Here is a 24,962-nt window from a genome sequence, read left to right as displayed (position 1 = left end):
TTACAAAGTCATTGGCTGAATTTTCAATTTTCAGAAAAATTATAATCTCCCTCCAACTTTTTTAAGATTAAACTGCGTTCACAACAAACTTATTATAAAAGAACAACTTCATAAAAACTAAAATCATGATGTGCTGTTGGACATTTTTTCCTCATTTACTTGCTTTCTTCACTTTGACATCAGTTTTTTAGATGAGGATTATTTCTTTTTTGCATTTTAACTTTTCACCTTGGTTATTTCACCGTGATATTCTAATATAATCTTGTTTACTTTAATATAATATAATAAAATAAAAAAAGAACAAACATTTTAAAAAGAGGTTCAACATAAAGTTCTGTGACAAATTTGACAACAAATTTGTGTTAACATTTTTTTTTATTGTTCACAAATATCATCTTATTGAAGGTAATTCTATTCAAAATACAATTGAGCACTAGAGTCTCCTTTGATTATTAGAAAGAAATGTAATAGATTGAAAAAATTAAGATAAAAATGAACTGAATCCCTCTTCCCTCATAATAAACATAATAAAATTCACTAATATATACTATAAATGTTTGAATCATCACATCCACAAAAAATCTCAAGAATTATGATTCTCAATTACCCCTATCCTTTATAAATATATTCACTATCTTCTTTAATCATCTTATTTTTACTTTTATTTTTTTAATCCATTTCATTTAATTTCTTTTTAATAAGCAAACGAGATCTAAATTGTGTCAATTTTTTTTTATAAATACACGTGTGTTTTTAACCAGACAAAACTCAGCAATCACAAGAAACCTGAACTTGAAATCATAGAGAGCATTTTGTTATACTAACAAATGTCACTGCAAATATACAAGGTGGCCAATAAAGAAAGAAATGAAGGTAAACAAAATGAAATGACACTTGTATTCACAAACATGACTTGGTAGTTTTTTATTTTCCTTTTTTTCTTTTTATAAGAAAAGTCAATGATATGTAAATTAATAAAGTAAAAAGGTACAACACACAGGGCTGAATCCAGAATTCATCACGTGAGGGACAAATTGAAATTTTATCCAAATGTGAGGGCCATGACTGAAATTTTATCCAAATGTGGAGAGCTAACAATGATTTTTACATTTTTTATAAACAAAATTATACCTATTTTCAAAAAAATTTGGAGTATGGGGAGCAACACGTCACTGACAACACAGAATATTACAAAGATATAGTGCTAAGATTAAACCAGGGAAAAAAAACCGAAGTAATCATCATCAGAAACATGGAAGCTTGTAGGACAGGAACAGGCCAACAGAGATTGGATGCCCTGAACCAAAACATTACGATGAAGCTTGTTGGAAAGAGCCTAATGGAAGGACTTGTAGTTTTTTTCACAAGAAGCATGTACGATGAAAATTAAAACAAGAAAGCAAATAGAGTAATCAAGTTACCGATCAGAATCTATCAGTCATAAAATAATGTATTCATAAAAAGAGAGGATCAGTGTAAAAAGTACAAGTGAGTCTGATGATATACAATTACATTCTTTTGTGTGTTTCTCCAAATGCATTACTATTGTAGAGAATCCAGTTCAACAAGTTGTTACAATTTTACCTAGTCAGTGCTAGCACAGGTTCTCCCAATCACCTTTGAATCTATTCTCTGAGAATTCCTGGATGGAGGAGAACTAGATCCTCTAGAAGAGCCAAGTCCAAAGAAGTTAAGCTTACTGATCCTCCTTGAGAAAGAACTCATAAATTTTCTTGAGCCAGACTTTGCCATATCCCTTTTCAAGAACACATGGTCTCTCTCCAGATCATTTAATCTCATTCTTAACCGAGCTAACTCGAGTTTTAACTCGCGATTTTCTCGTCTCAATGATGCATAGTTGTCTCGGGGAGACATTGCTGCACTCAGAGCTCCACTGCTCATGCGCCATGACTGATGCATTGGCCTAGGGTCATCTTCAACAGAGGAGCAGCACAAGGCATTTCTTAACCTCAACTGCTCAAAGTAAAGAACCTGAACTATTGACTGTAGGGGTAGACGCTCATTTTGTGCAGCATGAGCCCCAGCTTCTTGTGAAAGCTTTTGGAAATCAAGCAGTTTGCATAGCTTCTTCTTCTCCAAATCTGACAAACCTGGATGAGCCTGAAAAAGCATTGACAAAAGAATTAAAACGGATATGGTTTTAGAGATGTTAGGGGCCAAGTGTGAGTAAAAAGTGAGAAAAAGTTTCACGTCTGATAGAATTGAACTATAAGAAAGATATAGAAAGATACACACACACACATATATATAGAGCGGAGTCATAGGTGAACACCTTTAAGTTGAACCAAAAAAGGACCTAATACTCTATGGTAGTGGACAGAGATAAACTCATCTTTGAGGTTGATAGTGTGTTGTGAGTCAAGAAGTTGTATCAAAGTCAAACTTCCTCGTATATTTTATCAGAAGTCCAATAAAAGACTTAAATGAAATGAAACTATTCATTTTGCCCTCATGCAGATTTAAATGTTACGTGATTCAAGAGATAGCATGCCATATTTAAGAATACAGCTGAGTATGTATGTAAGAAAAGTTAATGTCATTTTTGAAACAAGAATTAACTTTGGTATCTATAAATCTTTATAAACTGTTTTAGCAAGAGAATGGTTAGGCTGGTAGTCTCACTGAAATTGATCAAAAAGCATTTCTAAAATGAACAGAATTTTCCTTTGGATTGGGTTCATTTTCCTAACAGGTTCACCCCATTTCTTCCCTCTGAAAATTCATCTGTGTGATTTGCAAAAATCTTGTGCTCATATCTGCAAGGAAGGATGACAAAACATACTTTCAAATAAATGTCAATGGCTCGATATAACCCGTCATGAACAGTTCGTGCATGTGCTGGCAAGGTTTCCGCAATGACCATAAACTTTGAAAGCTTCAGGTTTGCATCAGGGGCAATTTCAGCAAGGTAATTGTCGACTAATTTTGCCACTTTAACTAATGCTGTTTGTGTAGGAGAACGAGGGCTGTCAGATTCAAAAACAGAAGCATCATCCAGATCATCTTCACTATCATCCTGCTGACAAAAGTTTAACAAAATTCTATGAACTGTGTCTACATCAAATAAGGTATCACCTTCATGCTTAAACGATGGAATCAGAAGATCATCAATAGTGGCAACATCAAGATGCGAGCCAATTCTTCTTTCTAAGTCAAGTCTAGAAGATATAGTACAATCAAGCATCACTGCACTTCTCAGAAGCCCAAAAAGGAAAGTGATTGGAACAGCAAGCTTCTCCACTGGCAAAAGGCTGACTATAGTCTCAACCACAAGCTTTTCATGACCAATTAAATCAGAATCAACTTTAATCTGGCTAGAGGGATTCCACAAGCTGGATTTCTTTGTTAATTCTTTCTGAGCATAACTCACAAGGGAGGCACCAATGCTCTCAGGCCGGACCCCACGACGTTTCATTGCAGTTATGACACGTTGATACATGTCAATGCGAAGAACAGACAGATCTTCTATCCACCAGTCACCATCACATTTGGCTTGCCTGCTCATGTGTAGCCTCCCTGAGCTGCTATACTCTAAACGTGAGAAACTAGAAGCTATTTGCTCTGCACAAGCTTTTGAGGCTATGGCTTCTATGCAACGATTAACTATTTTTAGTTCATCAGCAAGAGGCAGCAGGTTTTCACATTGTTGCAACACTTCAATACACATTTCAAGGTTCTTGCAAACAATGCTATCTAGATATTCCTCAGCCCTGGAGCCAAGGTTGTCTTTTGAGAATTCTTCAGTCATTTCGAGGAAATCAGAGACACAACAGAGCTGAGCAACATTTGTAGATGTAATCTCAAAATTTATACCATAACAGAATTTTGCAGCCAACTCAAAAGACTCAGAACCTCCTGGCAAATTAAGAAGCTCAATTCTTGAGATATCAGAATCCCTATGTTCTGCAACTAAGCTCCGTATTCGTCCACTTCTAGAGACAAGAGGAAACTTCATGTAAAGAAAAGAACAATCAGAATTGTCATGCTGTCAATCAGAAAAAAACTAAGTTCATAGTAACAAGATGGATAATAATACTTGCCTTGTGCAAAGAAAATATTACTCCGCTCACATCTATAGTTATATCACTTGGTACATCTCGAAAAATCCTACAAATGGTTAACAATCAGTCTTTCATCAGAAATAATTTGTTGCAGGCATAAACTTGTGAATATGAAAACTAACTCAAGGATTCATTGATAAACGATGAATTTCTTGCCTAAATTTTGAAATTGAGAAGAATCAAGCAAAAAGTTTAGCACCCATGGGGTATCAGTTTTCTATGAATCATGAAGCTTCCCCCCCGGGGGGGGGGGGGGGAGGCAGTCAAAAAGAACTTGATCTGACTCAGAACTTCGTAGCATCAAACTTATAATCAGATTGACTAAAGAAAACGCATTAACACCAGTTACAATAAAATTCTTGTGCGTTTAAACATCATGCATCAAACTTATTCGTTCACTTACAAGCCCTTGATTTGAGAGTTGAGATATAATTCAGATTCTACACATACATGAAGATAAATGATCAGTTCCCTCATTTTGGGAGGTATTTAAGTTATGGAGCGCACAACCAACCCAAAGAAGGAAGTTTTTTTTTTTTTTTTAGACATTGGGATTCTAAATTCCAATAACAGTATGATTCAATCCAATGAAGAATAAAGCTAATATTTAATCAATTTTTTTATTGAGATTCATAGCAGCCTTTATTGATATAGGGATGGTATAGCTCAATTACGTAAGAAGGCAATCACAAAGATTTTACTAAAGCAGGAAACAGAGATAAAGTAAAATGATAACAACTCTTACAAGGAAACCTTTACATCTATTATAGATGCCAACCCCCAACCATAACAAAACGAAAATGATAAATACTTTATAATTAGCTCTTTACATATGATAGCAAAATTATCTAGAAGGAATTACAATATAATTAAGGTGTTCAGGTTAACAGTTCTAGCATATACATGACCAAAATGAATCCATTCAACTTGCTATGCAGAAGGCAGGAGAGATCACTAATTACATAAAATTATCTCATAATAATAGTAGCGGCAGATCTTTAGCCATTTAATTGTAGGAGTAAGATCAGCAAGAAGAAGAAGAAAAAGAAGAGAGGAATAAGTAAATTTAAAAACACTCTAAGTGGCCAAGTGAATGAGCTAATAAGAACACATGACAAGCCAGAGTGACCATTCCAAATAACACCACTTGGTCACCCTAGAGAAAACTAGAAACAGGAAGACTAATACATCACCAGAATGTTAGAACTTGAAAGCTTGGAAGATATACATATACATATATATATCAGTAGATAACGCCTCAATAGAAATGTTTTAAGAAGGAAAAGAACAAAGAAATAAAAACCTAAAGCTTCAATAAATAAAACTCAACCACAAAATCTGAGTTTTGATTTCATGGTATCAAGGTCGTCAGCAAGAATTAAGGATCTAAGTTCAGCTACCAATCATAGTCAAAATTACCCAAAACAATATTATTCACAAAAAAGGGGGGCATGATCAAATTAAGCAACAAAAGCACTAAAAAATTGTGGAGCAAACCATTCACTGCATCGATGCCTCGTACTCTTTCCCAAGGACTGCTGCAGCTGCTGCTTGTCAGCAAGATCCATATCAAGTGAAAAAAACCCAGTAATATGATCCTAAAATGGGATGTCAGAGAATAAAAAGAAAAAAAGTATAGCAGTGAAGGGTTTAAGGTAGTGAAGTGGAGAAAGAGACGGAGACCACAAATGGAGTTGTTGATATTGGGAAAGTTCTTTGGCCATTTTCATCAAAGAGGTGGTGTTCAAACCATAGATTGTAGTTGTCCAGAGCCATGGGCCATTCTCGTGGGTCATACTATGCTTTTTTTGATGATCACCCTCTGAATCTGTTCAGGCTTCACAATATCTTAAACTGCAAGGTCAATAAAGTCTAACTATGAGTTTACTCAGAATGAAGACAAAATCATAGCAGGAACAATAAAGATACACACATGAACATCGGAAGTTACCGAACAAAGTCAAAAATGGGAAATAAAAGTTTGTAGCTTCAAATTCACCATAACATAATCTAATTGTAACTGTAAATCAAAATTGAATGGAGGAAAAAGGTAATATTCCTTTTGCCACAGTCAATTATATACCTTTTCACATGAAAGAAAACAGAGATAGCAAGCAAGAAACGCCAAAAAGTACGAAGAACACTAAAGAACTTGGGTAGAGATAATGAAGTGGGGTATCTATTGGGGTCCCATATAATAATAATTACACATGATATCTTCCACTAGTAGCTATCTACTACCATTCCTTTCTGGAAGATGAAAACAAAAAATGGGTTTTGAGGTCCATGTCAAAGTCTTTTGATTAAGAGCCATATAAGTGGCGCGTGACCATGTAGGGTTGGCAGGAACATTAAAGCCATGCACATGTGCAGTAGTTATCTTCTATGAACATCAATAATTCTTCATCAACAAGGGATATTTTGGCCCTGTTTGAAAATTCTGATCACTGATTGAAGAAGCAAGCTCATCTCATCGCAATCAATATAATGTGCAATTTACTCTATTTGAAGGGAAAGAAAAAGATAGATTTAGATTTTTTCTTTTTAACATAACTATCCAATTGGATCAAATTTGAGTATTATTAGGCCTAATTAAAGATAACTTTTTCAAAAACTTCTTTTGTATTTACACATACTCCAACTTGAAATCTTATACTTAAATAGCTATAACTCCTTCTACTATGAGCAATACCCGTTAAGTGATTTGAATTTTTTTAATTGCTCATGCGAGGAGAGACATAGAAATATAATGAAATTTATATGGTTTGTTTATGTAAATTAATTAGACAGGCAAAGAAACCTAATCTAAATTTGGAAAATGGTTTGTTAGAAGGGGGAAATGAATGAAAATTTCAATTAAATGTAGATAGGAAAACAGCATAATGACAAGTTTATCGTGTTTGGCAGAAAGTTTAGATCATATCATTGTCTATATGTGATGTTGTCTCCATTCAGGTCTCTCCATCATGAGCATCTGGAAAATGCATCAAAAAATGAGCGAGTTCAAGGTAACCGTAAAGTCCATTTTTTTCTGTCTACACTTTTTTGACGATTGCATAATCAATAGGAGGCTATAGCCTAGCTAGAGTTACACAATCAGGTCAAATAAATAATCCTTGTCTTTGACTTCCTGACACTAGACCACGTACAAGAATTTAGAGAGAGATTTTTTATCATCACTCAACAGTCTTTCTCTATATATTATATGCATGGTGCATTTTAAATGCTTCATTTAGTTATTTATAATTTTTTTAAGGCACCGCTCATTGGTCGAGTAGAAATGTCCCAAAGTTTATTGATTCATTTTGGTCATTACAAAAAGAGAAAATCGCAGTCAAGGATTTCTAAATAACATTTATTACTCTGCAGTGCCAAATAATCTTCATTTTACTCTACAGGACTAAAAGACTTAATGTAATTAAAATTTATTGTAAAAAAATAAAACTACACCTCATACACACACTCTCTCTTATAATAACAATTCTTCATTTGGAAAAAAATAAGATTTATTTTTATTTTAACAATAATTAATTTTTTTATTAAACAACTTCAAAATATTAACTTGATTATGAGGAGAAAGTGTTGTAATTTAGTGACATAGTGTTGTGCAGCTTCGTTATCCTTGCAGTCGATATAAATGATGTACACTATCTATTCTCTTTGCAACAAGAGTTTCACCTCACAGATAAGGCAACCCCAAAACTTAGCATTAAAGTGATCCCCATCTCTCAACCTCACGGTAAAAAGCGTTAATAATCTTGCCTGAGTGACTCGAAATGCTTCCACGCAAACTTTGTTTTACCTTAAAAAAATTGAGATGTCACATGATAGGAAAAGAGACAGACAGACCCAAACAGAAAAGTTGATATTGGATTGGAAAGTTGTTGGGAGAATAACTCTAAAATTCACTCAACACAATTAATTATTTTTTGATCTATTGACGACTGAGCTTATATGGATGATATTGTCAATCCTTTGAACTCAATTGTCAATAAATATGAAAATAATTAAATCTGTTGAGTGAGACTTTGATGTAATAATTCTCCCAAAACTCTTCACTCATTTTTATCAAACAGGCGGCGTGCATGGGAAATAAATCAAATTAATTGGGGCCAAGTAATTTTTATTTATCAAGAGTATTCTTGAGACAAACACTTTAATTACTCTCAATAATCCCATACCTTATAAATCTCTTTAAATTATAATTTAATTAAGTTTAGTGTTATCACAATTGTGTGGGCCCATTGAGATTTTCTGGAATTAAGTGGACTTTCAGTGGTGTTCCATTTGAAGCAGGTCAATGTATAAAATTACTAAACAAAACATTAAAAAAAATTCAACCCTTCCCCAGTTTTTAAATGCATATTTCTTTCATTTAAAAATGTAAGATTTTTTTTATGTTATACTCCTATAGATATTAAAAATATAAGATATTTTTAAGGGGAATGATATTTAATGCTTTCTCAAAAAAATTTATTACAATAAAGGCTTATTAATTTTGTATAAGATATTGTTTTGTGAAAACTCTTATATGTTTCTCTTAAAAGTTGAATTTTAACTTATATTTTTTGTTAGAATTTTTTTAAAAATTAAAAAAGTTAAGATTTTATTTTTAACAACAACATATATATATTTTTATAAGACAATATCTGATATAAAATTGATAGATTTTTACTGTGATAATTTTTTTTGGGAGAGCTTTAAATATCACTCCCCCTATTTTTAATTTTTCAATGCATAATTAATGAACTTTTCTTTAAAACTAAATCACTTATCTTTTTACTGTTAACTTTAGGTGAAATATTTTATTAAATAAAAAATATATAAAAATTGATAAAGACAATAATTAACTTAATTGAAGTGCAATATCAATATATATATACAAATTTTGTAGAAAGTCATTGATTGGTCAGCATCTCTTTGCTGCTATTGGTCAATTAACTTCGGTTAAATTTTAATTTTCTTCATTCATTGGTTCATTTTATTTGTCATGTATCTCATTATTAAATTTTAAATATAAAATTTAAGTTTTACGAGAGTAGTAACTCTATCTATCTCAACTTTTTCATTTATCTTGCGTCTTTCAATATTCTCAAGTCTCTATTTTTAAGACTTCATGCATCTTATTATTAAATTTTAAATATAAAATTCAAGTCTTATGGGAGCATCTCATTATTAAATTTTAAATATAAAATTTAAGTTTTACGGGAGCAGCAACTCCATTCGTCTCAGCTTTTTCATTTATCTCGTATTTCTCAATATTTTGTCATCGCTATATTTAAGAATTCATATATCTCATCATTAAATTTTAAATATAAAAATTAAGTTTTACGAGAGCAGTCACTCAATCCGTCTTACCTTTTTCATTTACCTCGCATCTCTCAATTTTCTCTAGTCTCTATCTTTAAAAATTCATATATCTTACTATTAAATTTTAAATATAAAATTCAAGTATTACAGGAACAATAACTCCATCCGTCTCAACTTTTTTATTTATCCCACATCTTTTAATATTCTCTAGTTTCTATCTTTAAAAATTTACGTATCTCATTATTAAATTTTAAATATAAAATTTAAATATTACAAGAGCAATCTTAAATGTATAGATATCAATAATATTTAAGGTATTTGTTTTAAATTTTTTAAATTCAACCTGTGTAACACACGGGAAATTATCTAATTATGGAACAAAGCACGCAAACACAATTTCGTTCAAATAATCTATAATATTATACCCACCAAAGACGTTAACTACTTAACTGTCCCTATTAAATCTGAGAACGTAATTGTGCCGCTAAAAACTAGTTAAATAAATAATAAACCAAATGAAGATAACTATCTAGGACGAACATAGCTCTCAAAAAAAGCTCAGCATCGGAAATCTGAAAGCTGAACCGCTGAAGCGAGCAAAGATGTTGTCTGCAACAATTAGGTATGACGTCCCCAAATTCACTTTCCCCTGTTCCCTCCCTCGCAAGTTCCTTGTTCATACTCGTTCGTCTAATCCTCGTACCATCCACAATGCTCCCTCGTGATTCAATTTCTTGCTTCACATGCATCCCCCACCCTACATTGTTGAAATTACTGAGATTTTAGTAGCAATTGTGAAAATGAAACATTATCACGCTGTTATTTCACTCTGGGCACGAGCGGAGCCATGTTCTGTTACTGTCAGCATTTGGATCAATTGTTACTGCCATGTGGGTCGGATGGACTGTGCTTTCTCTGTGTTAGGGAATGTTCTCAAGATGAGTGGCAGCCTGATATGATAATGTTGAATAAACTTATAAAAGGGCTGTGTATGAATGAATAATAATGTTCGTGATGCTCTCCATTTTCATGACGACATTATATCAAAAGGATTTCGGTTAGGTGTGGTCAGTTATAATACCTTGATCAATGGACTTTGTAAATCAGGTAAAACAACATCAGCCATTAAATTGCTACGAAATATGGATCAATTAGGAATTAAGCCTTATGTGGTTACGTACAACACAATCATTGCTGGTCTCTGCAAAGATGAACTTGTAATTGAGGCACGAAATTTGTATTAAGAAATGATTGCCCAAGGAATATCTCCGGACATTGTCACATACAACTCTTTAATCCATGGCTTCTATAGCATAGGTCAGTTACAACTCTCTGAAGCTGCTTTATTTTTCAACATCCTCAAACTATTATACCTTCAGCATATTGATTGATGCATTTTGTAAGGAAGGAAGGACCACAGATGCTAGTGCTATGTTTGCTAAGATGGTGAAGTTTGATGAGGAACCTAATGTTGTCACTTACAATGCTTTGATGGATGGATATTGTTTAACTAACAACGTTAATGAGGCAAGCAAAGTATTTGATAAGATGCTCAGACGTGGTTTGGAACCAACGGTTATTACCTATAACGTCTTAATCAATGGGTATTGCAAGATAAAAATGGTGGATAATGCCATGACTCTCTTTAGAGAAATGCAAACTAGAAATTTGATGGCTGTTTCAAATCAGAAAGAAATTCATGTGTTCAAGATCTTGTTTATGCCATACACGAGAGTGGTCACCGCCTGATATAATTACGTACAATATTTTATTAGATGGATTTTGCAAAAGCCAGCTTCTTGATGAGGCAATAACACTATTGAAACGAATTGTCAAGCAAAGGATTCATCCTAATGTGTACACGTACACTATCCTTGTTAATGGTTTGTGCAAAGTCGTTAGGGTAACTGATGCATTGGGTATTTTTCAATATCTGCTAGCTAAAGGCTGTCATCTAAACTTCAAAGCATACACTGCTATGATCAGAGGACTTTGTAAAGAGGGCTTGTTTGATGATGCACTGAAACGAATGGCTACCTACCTGATTTTATAACTTATGAAACAATGATTCGAGGTGTTGTGGAAGAAAAAGAAAATGATAAAGTGGAAAGGCTTCTTCATGAAATGATCGATAGAGGTCTGATAAAAAAAAAAGTAAAAAAAGATGAGGAGCTATATCTCAAATTCAAGTTATGCATTTGTTGATGTTGAACAAGCATGAATGGTTGGCACAGGCCTATATATTTTGTGTCAAAGAAATTGTGCTGGGCATGAATAGTTTAAGCTTTCACTCCTTGAGCATATGATTGTGATCGTTCTAATGGTTCAGAAATATAGCCAAAGAACTTCATAATGGCATTCACTACTATAGAAATTGCCAAATATGACACTTAATACTTGTTGTTTATTTAAAATGACACCCTGTACTTCACGATGAAAATACCTCAAATATTGGTAAAGATAATCGTCATTCGTCAAGTATTGATATTTCTATAGTAGTGATTTCTATGTATGCTGGTTTCATATTTTTCCTATAGGTTGTTTGTCGATTCAAAATTTATGGTGGACCATTCTAATGTATTTTACCACTACGCCGGGTTCCATCCTTTCTGTTTTCTTGGTTAAAATGGCAAGCTGAAGCTTGAAAGAAACTAGAACAAAAGTTCAAGTAAAGTTAACTTTATCAGACAACAGCATTTCAGCACAGTTCATGGGGCAAGTCCCAGCAACATGGTGTCGCTACCTGCTTCATGAGCCTTTTTCGCCTGGGAATATAGCTGATGGAGATATCCCAGTCACTGTAGACTTAATCTCTGCTCTCGCTGATTAGATGTCTAAGTGGGTGACAATAACCACAATCTCTGAAGATAAGATTCAAAGCTTCAACAGAGTCCGAGAAAACCCGTAGTCTAGGAGCTCCTTCTTGCTTGCACACCTATAACGCTGTTCTGATGGCTAGTAATTCTGCTTCCAAGATTGAAACCGTGCCAATTTAAAACGGATTTGTTCACCTGTAACGCTGTTCTGGTTTTGAAACCATGTTGTGAGTTCCATCCTTTCTAAATCCGGATTTGTTCTCTTGTAATATTATTATCTTTGTCCATAGGTATCTTGGTTTCACAGTAGTATGTCACGGATGATATCTCCGTGACCGTGTAAAGACCAAGATAATGAACGATCCGCTGGTTAGCCTCGCACAATATGGGTAAAGGGGGCAACATTAGCATTGGGGGTGTTCTGCCTCAGTCTTCAGACTGTGTGCACAACTGGTCGGGGCTAGTGCCGCCTCCCTGATGAGCCCATGGCAGGGCGAAACCAGTGTGATCCGTATGTGGTAAGGCTTGTCCTGAGGATTATGGGGTCCTCCAGGATGCCGCACGGGCGCCGTGTGCTGCGCCAGACTCTCAGCCCGTGACAGAGTGGTATCAGAGCAGGACGTACTTTACTGTCGTGTGCGCGTGGGGTCCCACGTTGGGACTGGTCGGCCTCGGCACCGCTCCAGAAAGGCCTCCAAGCAGGTGGGTCCAAAAGTGGGGACTCGGGCGGGAAGGTTGGCCGTTGTCGACTCCACTCCTGTTGGCTCGCGGGTGCGAGTGGGTCCGAAGAGTGCAGGACTCGGGTGGCCACTCAGCAAGTAAGCTGATGTGTTTGTGGCAGTACTGTACGTACGATCCTTGGGCGGAGTCGTTCTCCCCTAGCACGAGGGCGTGCTAGATTGGGTGTGGGAGAATGTCACGGATGATATCTCCGTGACCGTGTAAAGACCAAGATAATGAACGATCCGCTGGTTAGCCTCGCACAATATGGGTAAAGGGGGCGACATTAGCATTGGGGGTGTTCTGCCTCAGTTTTCGGACTGTGTGCACAACTGGTCGGGGGCTAGTGCCGCCTCCCTGATGAGCCCATGGCAGGGCGAAACCAGTGTGATCCGTATGTGGTAAGGCTTGTCCTGAGGATTATGGGGTCCTCCAGGACGCCGCACGGGCGCCGTGTGCTGCGCTAGACTCTCAGCCCGTGACAAGTAGCTACCTTCCTTGGAAATAGGACAATTTAAAACGTGTATATGTATAGATAAGAGTGGGTGCACCCTCAGATCTTAATTATAACTGCTGTTATTTTATATTATAGGCATATTTTAGTGCCAGGGGAATAAAAGAAAGTAGAAGTTGTTGGTTGCCTCCCTTGTTCTGCTAATACATCTTCCTCTGTTCTCACGGAATTATTATTTATATTTTTCTGAATGTACATGCAAATGAATAAAATTGAATGAATGAGTTTTTTTTTTATTAAAACTGAATGAGTGTCAATGTTGGTTTCACATGGGATAAAATTGATTTATATGATTGATTTTGAATATAATTGATTATGTTATGTGATAATTTGGTTTATGAGAGTGATTTTAAGTGTAATTGAAAAACATAAATCAGGTAAAATTGTGATTTTGTAAAAATATATTTAAACAACTATTTAGATGTCTTATGAGATAGAATGGTTTATTTCTTTCTTTTTTTTTTGATAAAAATGCAGAATTATATATTTCAAATTATATAGTTCCCTTCCCTTTTCATAAGATACACAATTGTATTTTTTTTTTCTTCAAAAAATTTAAGTGGGTAGGATTTTAGGAACTCACAAAGATCATGACATTCCTCTAGGTTTGAACAACACTTAACAAGATACTTATAAATCACTCACAAAAAAAGTTTTCACATCAATGAGAAAATGTGTACCCACAATTTTGTAAGTTATAATTAAATTCTTACTAACTAGCCAACCTTTATTAGCTATAAAAAAACAATTGTTTTTCATGACATATTACAAGATCTTTCAATCGGTACAATACAAAATATTTAGTAATACTGCTATTGGATCAAATTTTAACACTATTCAATCTGATTGAAGGCATCCTTCCAACACAATTTTATCTATCAAATTTTATCAAGCTGATTTTAGTGATGCAAATAAATATTTAACCCGATTCCAAAATTTGTGAATGTGCTGATTTCCTAGTCTTAGTCTATCATGCAACTTCACCCTCGCCGTTCAATTTCACTTCTTCCTCCTCTTCCTTTTCTCTCGTTGCCTTATCCATCTTCAAATCCAATAGCATGAGTGTGCTATGCCATTCAGGAGGGAATCAGTTTTCTGAAAACTAGCTACTTGACTTTTATTTTATTTTATTTTTTCATTTTGTAATAAGCGACTGACTAACAATATCGTAGCTAGATAAAGTGGCACACCACCTCTTTAGTTGTGTAACCATTATATGTTCATTCGGAGATCTAACAAACATGGCGTTTGACGCTTTGTTGTTTTTTCAATTCAGCTCTTACGGTTTCTTCGAAACAGTAACAAACTCATGTCGCAAGAACATGAACAAAGTTGATGGCTCATCATCCAGAAACGGTAACAAAGTTTTGTAGCAAGATCACTAACAAGATAGCTTATGCCATGATCTTGGCAGACCTAACATAAAGGCTGTCCACAACCTTCCCTATGTTGGAAATGGTTTCTAAGGTTGCAGGATATATGGCGTCACCCTTGGGATCATCAAATATGACAAGGCATCCAGCACCTTGATCCAATGTGCCAGCAAACTTCTTGTCCAAAATCATCTGGGACAACTTCCGCTCCACATTATCAATGGGAAGTTCGATTAGCTCAGCAATATGCGCAATCTCAACCCTGGAGAATGGCTCAATTAATCTGCAAAGGTTCTGCTCCAGAAGGGTATCATATAGGGATGAAAGGTGCCTGTGGACAATTGGGTCTTCCTCCAACTGTGCCTTATACTCCCGCAAAGCTATTTCAAACAACTTCAGTGAACGTTTAGAATGAGCATCTGCAACAGCTTTCATGGCATCCAAGTCAGGCCCAACATATTGGAGGCCTGCTTTAGAAGATATAATGCCCGTCACATCATCAGCTTGACTCACCATAATCTTACACAACAGCATGTATTTTAGGCTAAAAACAGCCTTGGGGTCTTCAAGAGCATTGAAGGACTCAAAAGCTTCAAAGAAATAACTATACGCAGTTTTATAATCCTTCTCCTCAGCGTGCAGAATCCCACTTTGCAAATCAATGGCACCTTGTTGAGCTGGGGGCACATAAATAGCATTAGCAGCTGTTCTTGCTGCAGTGAGGGCAGCTTTTGCCTTTGGAAGGTTCCTTAAGGAGAAGTGTAGTTTGCTTTCCAGCAAGTCTATGTCCACAAGAAGAAGTTTGTCATCCAATCTTCTAACCTCTCTGACCAAGCTAGTAAGGAGGGTCAAAGCTTCTGCATACTCCTTATTTTCTATAAGAAGTGCTGCAAGCCTTGCCTCAACCCGCTGCCTCAGAAAGGTACGCTTTTCAGCTCGAGTCCACTGCACCATCTCTTTGCAGAGTGTAATTTGTAGATCAGATGACCCTGGTATTTTTGCAACAGAATCAATTATTCCCCTCACTATTTTTGCAGTTTTTGCCTTAGGGATCAAAGAAAAGAACGGTCTCAACTGAGTGAGAAGGCTGCACAGGTCCTCTGCCCTATTCTCTTGCCTAAGAAGATCATAGAGGTTGGTGATGGCTTGCTCTTTAATGCGTAGAGTTTCTGGAGATGAAGAGGGGTTCTCAAGTACACGATAAAGGATAGAGATAGCCTCAGATGGGTTTTTGGCCTCCAGTGCCTGGGCAATTGTCTCTGTTGTTGCAGGGAGATGCGAGGAAGACATTTTTACTTCTTCCACAAACTTCTGAAAGAACAATTTCATCAATTAAGAGAAACATGCAAAACTATACAGCTTTGGATTACTATCGACTTGAGTGGGAAATATTATCTCACTGCTTTAGTATGCTTTTCCATTTAAGCAAAACATGAATGTCTTCGCTTTATTGAAATGGTTATATAGCATTTGCCAAGATCTCAGGACGTATGGAAAATTAATATTTATGAGCAGTCTTTGCCAACAAATATCTCATATGTGACTTTCATATGGCTCATGAAAAGACACAAAAACCTAAAAGAACTCCCTCATTTAAGATTACCATAGCCTACGATACGGACAGTGTGATCATAAAACATATACGTCTGAAAGAAGATAAAAGCAAAAAACATGCAAAATAAAAAATATGCAGAAAACTAACATAACTCTAAGGCATAATTGGCTGCAAGTATTATAACTAGCTTATGAAATTGAATGCAATGAGACAGCAACTCAGTTTTTTAAGTGTGCATCTTTTGAGTTAGAAGCAACATTTCTCATTGATGACCTTCAAGCGCACAAAGTTTTTAAAAAGAAAAAGAACATGAGCTTCAAGATTTAGGAAGAACAGAGCTCAATCTTAGATCTACTCAGCAGTATTTTCTGAACTGTCAAACTTCACAAATTGGGGCTTGTGAAGCCAACATTCTGTTCTTCGCCAAGAGGTTATTCTCATCATATTTTTTTCCTTTGCTCTTCAAATAAATTTAACCCTCTAATTCATCACTTATTTCTACAATTTTATAGCATTATCGCTTAATCGGAATCACACAATTTTATAGCATTGTTGATTATATCAATTCAAGTTTTAAATTTCCTCAGTTCATGGGCCCATCACATAATTTTTCCGCCCAAAAAGTCATGGATTAGGACGATACAGTAGTATGGCTCTTGTTTCTTTGAAATTGAAACTGAAATTGAATCGATTAACCCGGATTCTTCTACCCATGCGCAAGATTTTCGGAGAAATCATAGCTCTTGAGCTTTATCGGATATATCATGCCGTCCATCAAGAAAAGCGAGGGTGGAAAACGAAAAAGGAGGGAAATCCCCTACAATACCTGGGCAGCGTCGTTCGCCGTCGCTCCCTCCGTCGATCTGGCCGTCGCTCTCTTGAAAGGTTGGCTTCCTGCTACCCTTCTCCGTTGCTCGTGCCGTCTGAAGAGGAGGTCAGGACTTATATGACTGGGCAAAGTTGTCTTTCCATTTTTTTTATGAGGGTAAATAGAATTGCTCCAAATTCAAGCCTTTGCTCTAATCAAAGAATTCTATTCATAAGTACGTCTTAAATTATAAAATATTTTTAAATAAAATTTTATAAATCAAGAAATATAATTAGATACAGATAATAGCTTCATTTTTTTAAATAAAAATATAAATTTTTAAAAATATTTTTATTTAATATATTAAAAAAAGAAAGATGAAAATTAAATGGAAAAAAAAGATAATATTAGAATAAATAAATTTATAAAAATATTTTTATTTAATATATTAAAAAAAGAAAGATGAAAATTAAATGAAAAAAAAAGATAATATTAGAATAAATATAATTAATGAATCTCCCTTAAAAGTACTAAACATCACCATTCTAGGATTCCAACACCAATTTCTTTTCCAAATGAAAATTTCACTTGACCAAACATGGTCTTAGGGTTTTATTGATGAATTGTTTTGGCTGTTGAATTGAAGAAAGGAAAAAAAAAAAAGAAAGAAACTAGATTTGAAGAATTGCCCAGACCAAAATCTTTTTTCAAGGCATATCAAGTCTAAGATCTAATGCCCAACTTTTCTAAAAAAATATCAATTTTTCAAGTACAAACTTTTATAAAAATAGGTTTAAATAAGTTGCCTTTTAAGTTTAGCCTGTATTACTAACTTTTTTTATGTTGCTTTAACACAATATTTGTGCACAATATAAGATGTCAACTTTTTTTTTCATAGAATTAGGATTCATAGGAGTTTAGATTGACATATACTCCTTTTATTCTAAATTATAAAATATTTTTGAGCAAAATCTTACATATTAATAAATCTTATTAAATATAGTTAACAACCTAATAGACTAAAATTAAATAGAGAGAAGGGGTAACATTGAAATAAAATATATTTAATAAAACCTTAATCTTTCTAAAGTGTTTTATATTTTGAAATGTTAAATCTCTCTCAAAAAATGTTGCATAATTTGGGACAGAGAGAGCATCAAACATCACTATATTAAGATTCTAACGCCAATTCCTTTTTCAAGTCTAGAATTCCACTCTACTAAATAGGGCTATGCAAAAATTCTCTAATCTTGTTTAACTCAGTTCGACTCACGATGGTCTAGTTCTGTTCGATCCATATAAACACTAGTCATTTAGGACCAAAAAGACTAAAAAATTAAACTATTTCTTCGAGTTGGACTGAACAAAAGACTGGGTATTTGGATCGCTTGGTCCAGTCTGGTCCTATTTATTTATTTAATATAATTATAATTAATTTATTTTTAATAAATTTTTCAAGTGTAATTGATGTTAAGGAAATGATTGCATGAAGATTTGTTGAATTTGTTTCTAAATTATTGTTGTAATGTAGTATTGATAAAGTTTATTGAGTATTGGTTTTGTTGAAATTATAAATTTAAATTATTTATATTGTAACTGAAATATTTTTTTCTTGTTGAAAATTATTATAGATTTATTATAATTATAAATATTTTTATTATCTTAATTGAATTTATTAGGTTGAAATGGATTATGACCCTCATAGATAAAAAAGAAAAAAAAAGATAAGTGAATATTACACTAACAGGACCAGTCTCCCAATCATATGGACCAAGTTCGGTCTTGTTAAACTTCAGGTTATCATTGAACAAGATCGTGTTGGATAGAGAGGCACAGTAGAAGATTAAAATTTTAAATTCCTTATCTTGATGTGGACTGAATGAAATCGTTTAAGTCAATGTAGAAAGACGAGTTACCTTCTTTTGTTGTGCTTCACATGCGTTCTCTTTAAGAGTATAAATCTTAGGTGCCGACAACGTAGATCTACTCCCTCTACCAGTATCCACACGAATAGCTCTCTAAATCGAATAGTATGCTAACGCTCTCAATGTCTATTCTTCTTTGAACGTTAGTTTTCTTTTCTCTAGAATATTTCATGGCTCTCAAAATATTTGGTCATCAGAACTTTTCTAACTCTCTCATTTTGCATGTCCCCTTATATCTATTATATATAGATTAAGGTTTTTACCTTCCTCTTGAAAAACCAACCAAAATTCAGATTAAATTTCTCTCATAAATAAAATCTATAATATTATATCTAATTTGAATTTATCTTCTAAATTCAAACTATAAAACTAATATGATATTATTTCATATCGTGTTAGTTATAAAATTTAATATATCATATAAAATTTAATTTAAAACTAACATAATGTAATATAATATAATATTATAATATAATATACATCATATATACATATTATATTATATATATACATATTTATTTCAAATATATATATATTATATCATATATGTTTAATTTTATATATCATATACATATACGTATATATCATATATATATATATATACAAGCACACAAATATATGAATATATATATTTCAAAAATATATATGATTATATTTTGAATTTTATAAATATATATATATATATCAATTAAATATTCAAATATATATATATATATATATAATTCATTTATCCTATATTACATTCATTGAATCTAAACATATTCCAATTCAATAAACTTGAATATTATAACTCGAGTTGGGCTGTTCTTATGCGCAATCCTGTAGAACCATATAAAGTTGACAGTAGGCTAATTATGTTATTAGTCCACAGGTTACAAGTGACCTTCAGCAAGACATTGCAACTACCCAATTCATATAGGGATTGATGATCCGATGTAACTTATCATATAACCGTATCACAGTCTTTTTGTCAAGTGATATTTCGATCAATTATGGGACATGAAATTGTCATTCTCCTTTACTTAACCATTACTTTCTCGATCTCTGAGTGGATTGATATAATAATGAAAAAACCCTTTTCATTATAGTATGACCATACACTTTTTCAATCTTATTCATCGAGAGGCCCAGTAATATCTCTCATTAATATGAGAGGCAAATTTCATCTTGATTACACACATTTCTCTATATAAATATCATTAAACTCAATCGCAGGCTTTATAATCACTCGATCAAAGGTGGCTTTTGACTAGGTCAAATTTTAATGGTCATCATGTAGGAATCCATGATGATCTCAAGTTAAAGAACTTAGTGATGTGATTACATATGAGATAAGCTTATGACTTGTATTATGCAGCTTCCTCATAACAAGTCGGTCCAACACCTTGTACTCTTTCAAATGCCTGTGACTTTAATTTATATCTCTATAATTAATTAAAGTCATACTAGTCTTATTTCATCTATGATCCCTCATAGATAATCGACAAGGAACATTTAGAACAATCACTATAATTTGTCTAAGAAGACAGTTATCATAATAAACATTCAATTGATATGATAACAAAAGAAAAATTCATTAAATAACAATATACATAGTACAATGATTAACCTTAGGGCACAATTTTTAACAAACCAAACTACAGGTTACCTAACCTAACCTAACCTTTTTCATAAAAGATACTGGACTTTGGGTTAGGCTAAAGTCCAGTACCATCCAGTTCTTTGTACAACCATACTACTAAACATGGCCTTAGGGTTTCATCAAGGCATTGCATTTTGGCTTTTAAATTAGAAAAGGAAAACAAAAAAAGAAACAAGTTTGGAGAGTCACCTAAGCTGAAACTCTTTTTTTTAACATTTATTAAGATTGGGCTTGAAAGCCCAATTTTCATAAAAAATGTCAATTCTTTAAGCACAAACCTTTATAAAAATATGTTTAAACGACATGGCCCTTTAGGCCTGGGCCATATTCTTGGCTCTATCCATGTTATTTTGACACAATATTTGTGCACAAATACATATGCACTCCCTCGATCCTTAATATAAAATGCCTCTAACTAAGGAATTCAATTCAATATTTTTTTCCTACAAGATTCTTGGGAGTTCAAATTGACATGTACTCCCTTTGTCCCAAATCAAGAGTCATTTTTTAAATGAAATCTCACATATTAATAAACATAATTAAATATTTTTATTTTTTTTAAATAAAAATATAAAATTTTAAAAATACTCTTCATTTAACATAATGAAAAGATAAAGGGATATAAATTAAATAAAGAGAGAAAGGATAATATTAGAATAAGTATATCTAATGAAATCTTAATCTTTCAAAACGTCTTATATTTTGAGATATTGAATCTCTTCTAAAAGTGTCTTATAATTTAAAATGAAGAAAGTACCAAACATAACTATTTTAGGATTCCAACACCAATTCCTTTTCCATATTCTCTACCAAACATGGCCTTAGGGTTTAAGGCACTGCGTTTTGGCTTTTGCATTGGAGAAGGGGGAAAAAAGGAAATTAGATTTGAAGGACCGCCTAGGCCAAAATCTATTTCTTTCTAAGGCTATCAATGTTGGACTTCAAAACTCAATTTTCATAAAAATTGTCAATTTCTAAATCACAAAGCCTTTATAAAAATAAACTTAAACAGACAATTTTTCAAGCCCGACATATATTTCCGACTCTTTTCATACTACTTTGACAAAGTATTTGTATACATATACATGCATACTCCTTTATCCTTAATATAAGATGAAGTTGTTAAACATCACGCGTATTAAGAAATCATAGTTATAATCTTGAAACTGTAATTAATATATATATATATATATATATATATATAACTTCTCAATTTCACCCTTCTTTGTAATTAATAACAACAATGAATTGTTATTTAAAACTTCAAATGATAATAAATAAATAAAGGGAAAAATAAAAAAAAGCATTATTTATTTTAAATTTATCGTATATTTATGACCAAAATTTTTTTCGAACTTTCTGTTGTATTGAAAATGGGAATAGTATATACGTACGCACCAAAACTGTCGACATATACAAACAAAAATCATGTAAAAAGAATATCAACTACGGTGCCCAATCTTAATTATACATTTGCATTTACGTTTGTAACAACCCTCTAATAATGAAGCTTTCCTGCCTTATCAATCTCTTCCTTCAAGAAAACCCTCTAACAATAAAGTCGTGAGAAGTTGTAAAATCAATGATGCAGCTATTCTCTTTCATTTTATGAAGCAACATTATGTATTCAAGAAACAAATCCTCTTTACAAAATTCATTGACTGCAGTGTTCATTGCCCAATAGGTGCTGAAAAAAACCTGTGGCGGAATTTAATCCGCCACCTCTTATCAAACCATCAAGGATTTGAGTGTATACATATGAATCAAGCTCAATTGCTTGGGCATTAATTAATTTGTGTATATAATGTAATTACCTCGTCAAGAAGTTGGCTTTTGCGCAATCCATTAAACAAAGTATTGTAAGCAATCTTGTGAAAGCAAAGACCACTATCATGCATCTTGTGAAGAAGGTCTTGAACACATGTCAACCTTTTTATTTTTAAAAAGCCATCAATAAGAGTATTGTAAGTTATAATGGTGGGTGCCAAATTCATGGTCAATATTTCTTTAAAAAAATCCATGGCTTTATCCATCATTTTAACCTTACAATATCCATTGATCATGATATTGTAGCATGTAACATTTGGTGCAAGACTAATTTTGATCATCTTATCAAACACTTGCTTTGCCTCATTAACATTATATGCCAAACAATGTCCATCTATCAAAGCACCATAAGTGGCAACATTAGGTTTCTCACCAAACTTCACCATCATGGCAAAAATAGCATTAGCTTCCATGATCCTTCCTTCTTTACAAAATGCAACAATTAGAATGTCGAACACCCAGGCATCTGGATCAATGTCTCTTTGTACCATTTCATCGAGCATCTGATAAGCTTGCTGCACTTGACTCATCTTCTTAAAAACCACTCATTAGAGATCTATAAATGACTATATTAGGTGATATTCATTGATCAATCATTTTACTGTACACATCCCATGCCTCAATTATGAGATCATCTTTACATAACCCACTGATCAACATACCATTACCGACTGCATCTAACTGAAATCCTCTATCTGTAAGGTCGTTATGAAACCGAACTGCTATTAGAACGTTATTGTTCAAACATAGCCCTATAATCAGCGAATTCAACATTACAGTACCAGGCTGCTTATGACCCATCTTGAAAACCTTCCCAAACACAGAAAAAGCAAAGTTCATGTGACCAATTTGAGAGTAACAATTGATCAAGATGCCCAAAATAGCAAAATATGGCGCGATCCTCTTCGACTCAGCTAGTGCCCAGAATGAAATAAGAGAGCCATAATCTTTCATTTGTGCAAGAAATCTTAAACTCTGATTAATTTCAACACTGCGAGGTAGGGGATGTGTGTCACGCAAGCAAACAAATGCTAGAAATAGAGAGTAGTCAATGGTATGAGGATGATGATGAAGCGATCGAGCATGGAAAAGCAGAGGGAATTTGGGGAAGACATGCCTAATTGACGCAAACAATATCATCACTTATAGATCACTTCAGATTTCCGACGCTTTGTTGCTTCGGATTCTAATCACCAAGTTAATAATAGAATGTAATTGAATGGATGTTCAGAATAGTATGCGAGCATCAAAAGTTACATATTTTTTAAAAAATGTTTTATTTTTATTTAAAAAAATGTTAAAATTTATTTCTACCTTCCACTATTATATAATTTTGTGTTTTAACCCTTCATAGAGTTATTTCTAGATCTATCCTGATATGCGAGAAACGGAAATGGACAAGTGTCAAAGCTCTTCTGATAAGTGATATTGATAATTACTATATATATATATATATATATATATATTTATGTCATTATATATAATTGTGAAAAATAAATGCTGATACTTTTTTTATGATTATAATTACTTCGATAACAATAAAAGACATCTATAAGTGATAAGCAGAAAATGCTAGTAGTCCCTCAATGAATTTAATAGTGGGTGGAGCCGGAATTTAACAATAAGAAAATCGAGATTAAAACATATGCTCCTTCCATTTAAAAGTATAAAATATTTTTAATCAAATCTCATTTTCAATAAAGTAATTACTTATTTTTTAATTAATTTTATTTTTTTATATTTACCCATATTAAATAACTATAATAAAATATAAAGTCATTATCAATAGGAGTATTTTTGAAAAAAAAATAATGATTGAACCTTGAAAGATTAAAAATATTTTATATTTTTAAATATTCAATTTTTTAAAAAATATTTTATATTTTTTAATGGTAGAAGTATACATTATAAAATTTTCATCTGTCACTTGAACGACGCTGTATTGGCCTGCATGATAAATGCGGGCTGTTTATTAGTTTATTTATAAAATTCACATAGCATATCAAAACAGTTGAGTGCAAAGGACAAATCCTGATCGTCCATTGCTTTATCTAAAAGATTTATCTTCTTCCCCACCCCAATTGCACATGGGAGACGCAGAAAAAGAACTTTGGGAGGAAAACAGGTGAATGAGAAATATGCTTCGGGTAGCGATTTTAATCGCTTCAATGCTTCAATTCAACAGCTTCTATTGTCAATGAGATGATAGATTACAACTAGGCTAACAAGAAAAAAATGAAATAGAAATCTATAGATCATTAAACCACTATAAATATAAAATTATATAGATAGATTATAAAACACTTCTGGCAAAAAAAAATTAAAAAGCATGAGAAATACTCCCTCCATTTAAAAATATAAGGTATTTTTTAAGGAATTAAATGTTAAAA

At 33.2% G+C, this 24,962-nt stretch overlaps 4 protein-coding genes across 7 annotated transcripts; 1 reads left to right on the top strand and 3 right to left on the bottom strand.

Annotated features, from left to right (window-relative positions):
* Nucleotides 1-1,422: 1,422 nt before the first annotated feature.
* On the bottom strand, nt 1,423-6,319 carry LOC129290314 (BTB/POZ domain-containing protein At5g48800-like). Of its 3 annotated transcripts, none has more exons than XM_054927052.1 (6): nt 6,166-6,319; nt 5,766-5,936; nt 5,580-5,680; nt 4,062-4,128; nt 2,804-3,970; nt 1,423-2,121 (listed from the first exon to the last, which is right to left on the bottom strand). In XM_054927052.1, the coding sequence occupies exons 2-6, from the start codon at nt 5,856-5,858 to the stop codon at nt 1,585-1,587; spliced, it is 1,965 nt and encodes a 654-aa protein (XP_054783027.1). In that variant the 5' UTR covers nt 5,859-5,936; nt 6,166-6,319; the 3' UTR covers nt 1,423-1,584. The 3 variants fall into 3 exon arrangements, with proteins under 3 accessions (XP_054783027.1, XP_054783026.1, XP_054783028.1); XM_054927051.1 differs by lacking the exon at nt 6,166-6,319 and adding an exon at nt 6,016-6,142; XM_054927053.1 differs by lacking the exon at nt 6,166-6,319 and adding an exon at nt 6,034-6,140.
* A 3,458-nt stretch (nt 6,320-9,777) lies between these two features.
* Nucleotides 9,778-13,705, top strand: LOC129290073 (pentatricopeptide repeat-containing protein At1g62720-like). Its single transcript, XM_054926783.1, is given in 4 exon segments — nt 9,778-10,337; nt 10,500-10,609; nt 10,710-11,074; nt 11,076-13,705. Coding segments are annotated over 4 exon segments (1,047 nt in total). The 5' UTR covers nt 9,778-10,135; the 3' UTR covers nt 11,446-13,705.
* Nucleotides 13,706-14,754: 1,049 nt separating this feature from the next.
* Nucleotides 14,755-17,352, bottom strand: LOC129290296 (26S proteasome non-ATPase regulatory subunit 11 homolog). 2 transcript variants are annotated; one of them, XM_054927033.1, is made up of 2 exons: nt 17,197-17,352; nt 14,755-16,126 (listed from the first exon to the last, which is right to left on the bottom strand). In XM_054927033.1, exon 2 carries the CDS (start codon nt 16,103-16,105, stop codon nt 14,837-14,839), a length of 1,269 nt encoding a protein of 422 aa, XP_054783008.1. In that variant the 5' UTR covers nt 16,106-16,126; nt 17,197-17,352; the 3' UTR covers nt 14,755-14,836. The 2 variants fall into 2 exon arrangements, with proteins under 2 accessions (XP_054783008.1, XP_054783009.1); XM_054927034.1 differs by having other exon boundaries at nt 14,755-16,123; nt 17,197-17,351.
* Nucleotides 17,105-23,102, bottom strand: LOC129290072 (protein Rf1, mitochondrial-like). Its single transcript, XM_054926782.1, has 2 exons — nt 22,560-23,102; nt 17,105-17,293 (listed from the first exon to the last, which is right to left on the bottom strand). The coding sequence occupies exons 1-2, from the start codon at nt 23,100-23,102 to the stop codon at nt 17,105-17,107; spliced, it is 732 nt and encodes a 243-aa protein (XP_054782757.1).
* Nucleotides 23,103-24,962: the final 1,860 nt, after the last annotated feature.

This window comes from Prosopis cineraria, unplaced genomic scaffold (genome assembly GCF_029017545.1).
Source record: "Prosopis cineraria cultivar Desert tree isolate PC_DT_omini unplaced genomic scaffold, ASM2901754v1 PC13, whole genome shotgun sequence".
Classification (NCBI taxonomy): domain Eukaryota; kingdom Viridiplantae; phylum Streptophyta; class Magnoliopsida; order Fabales; family Fabaceae; genus Prosopis; species Prosopis cineraria.
The sequence above is the reverse complement of the archived record's forward strand: the minus strand, read 5'-3'. Positions and strand labels throughout refer to the sequence as shown.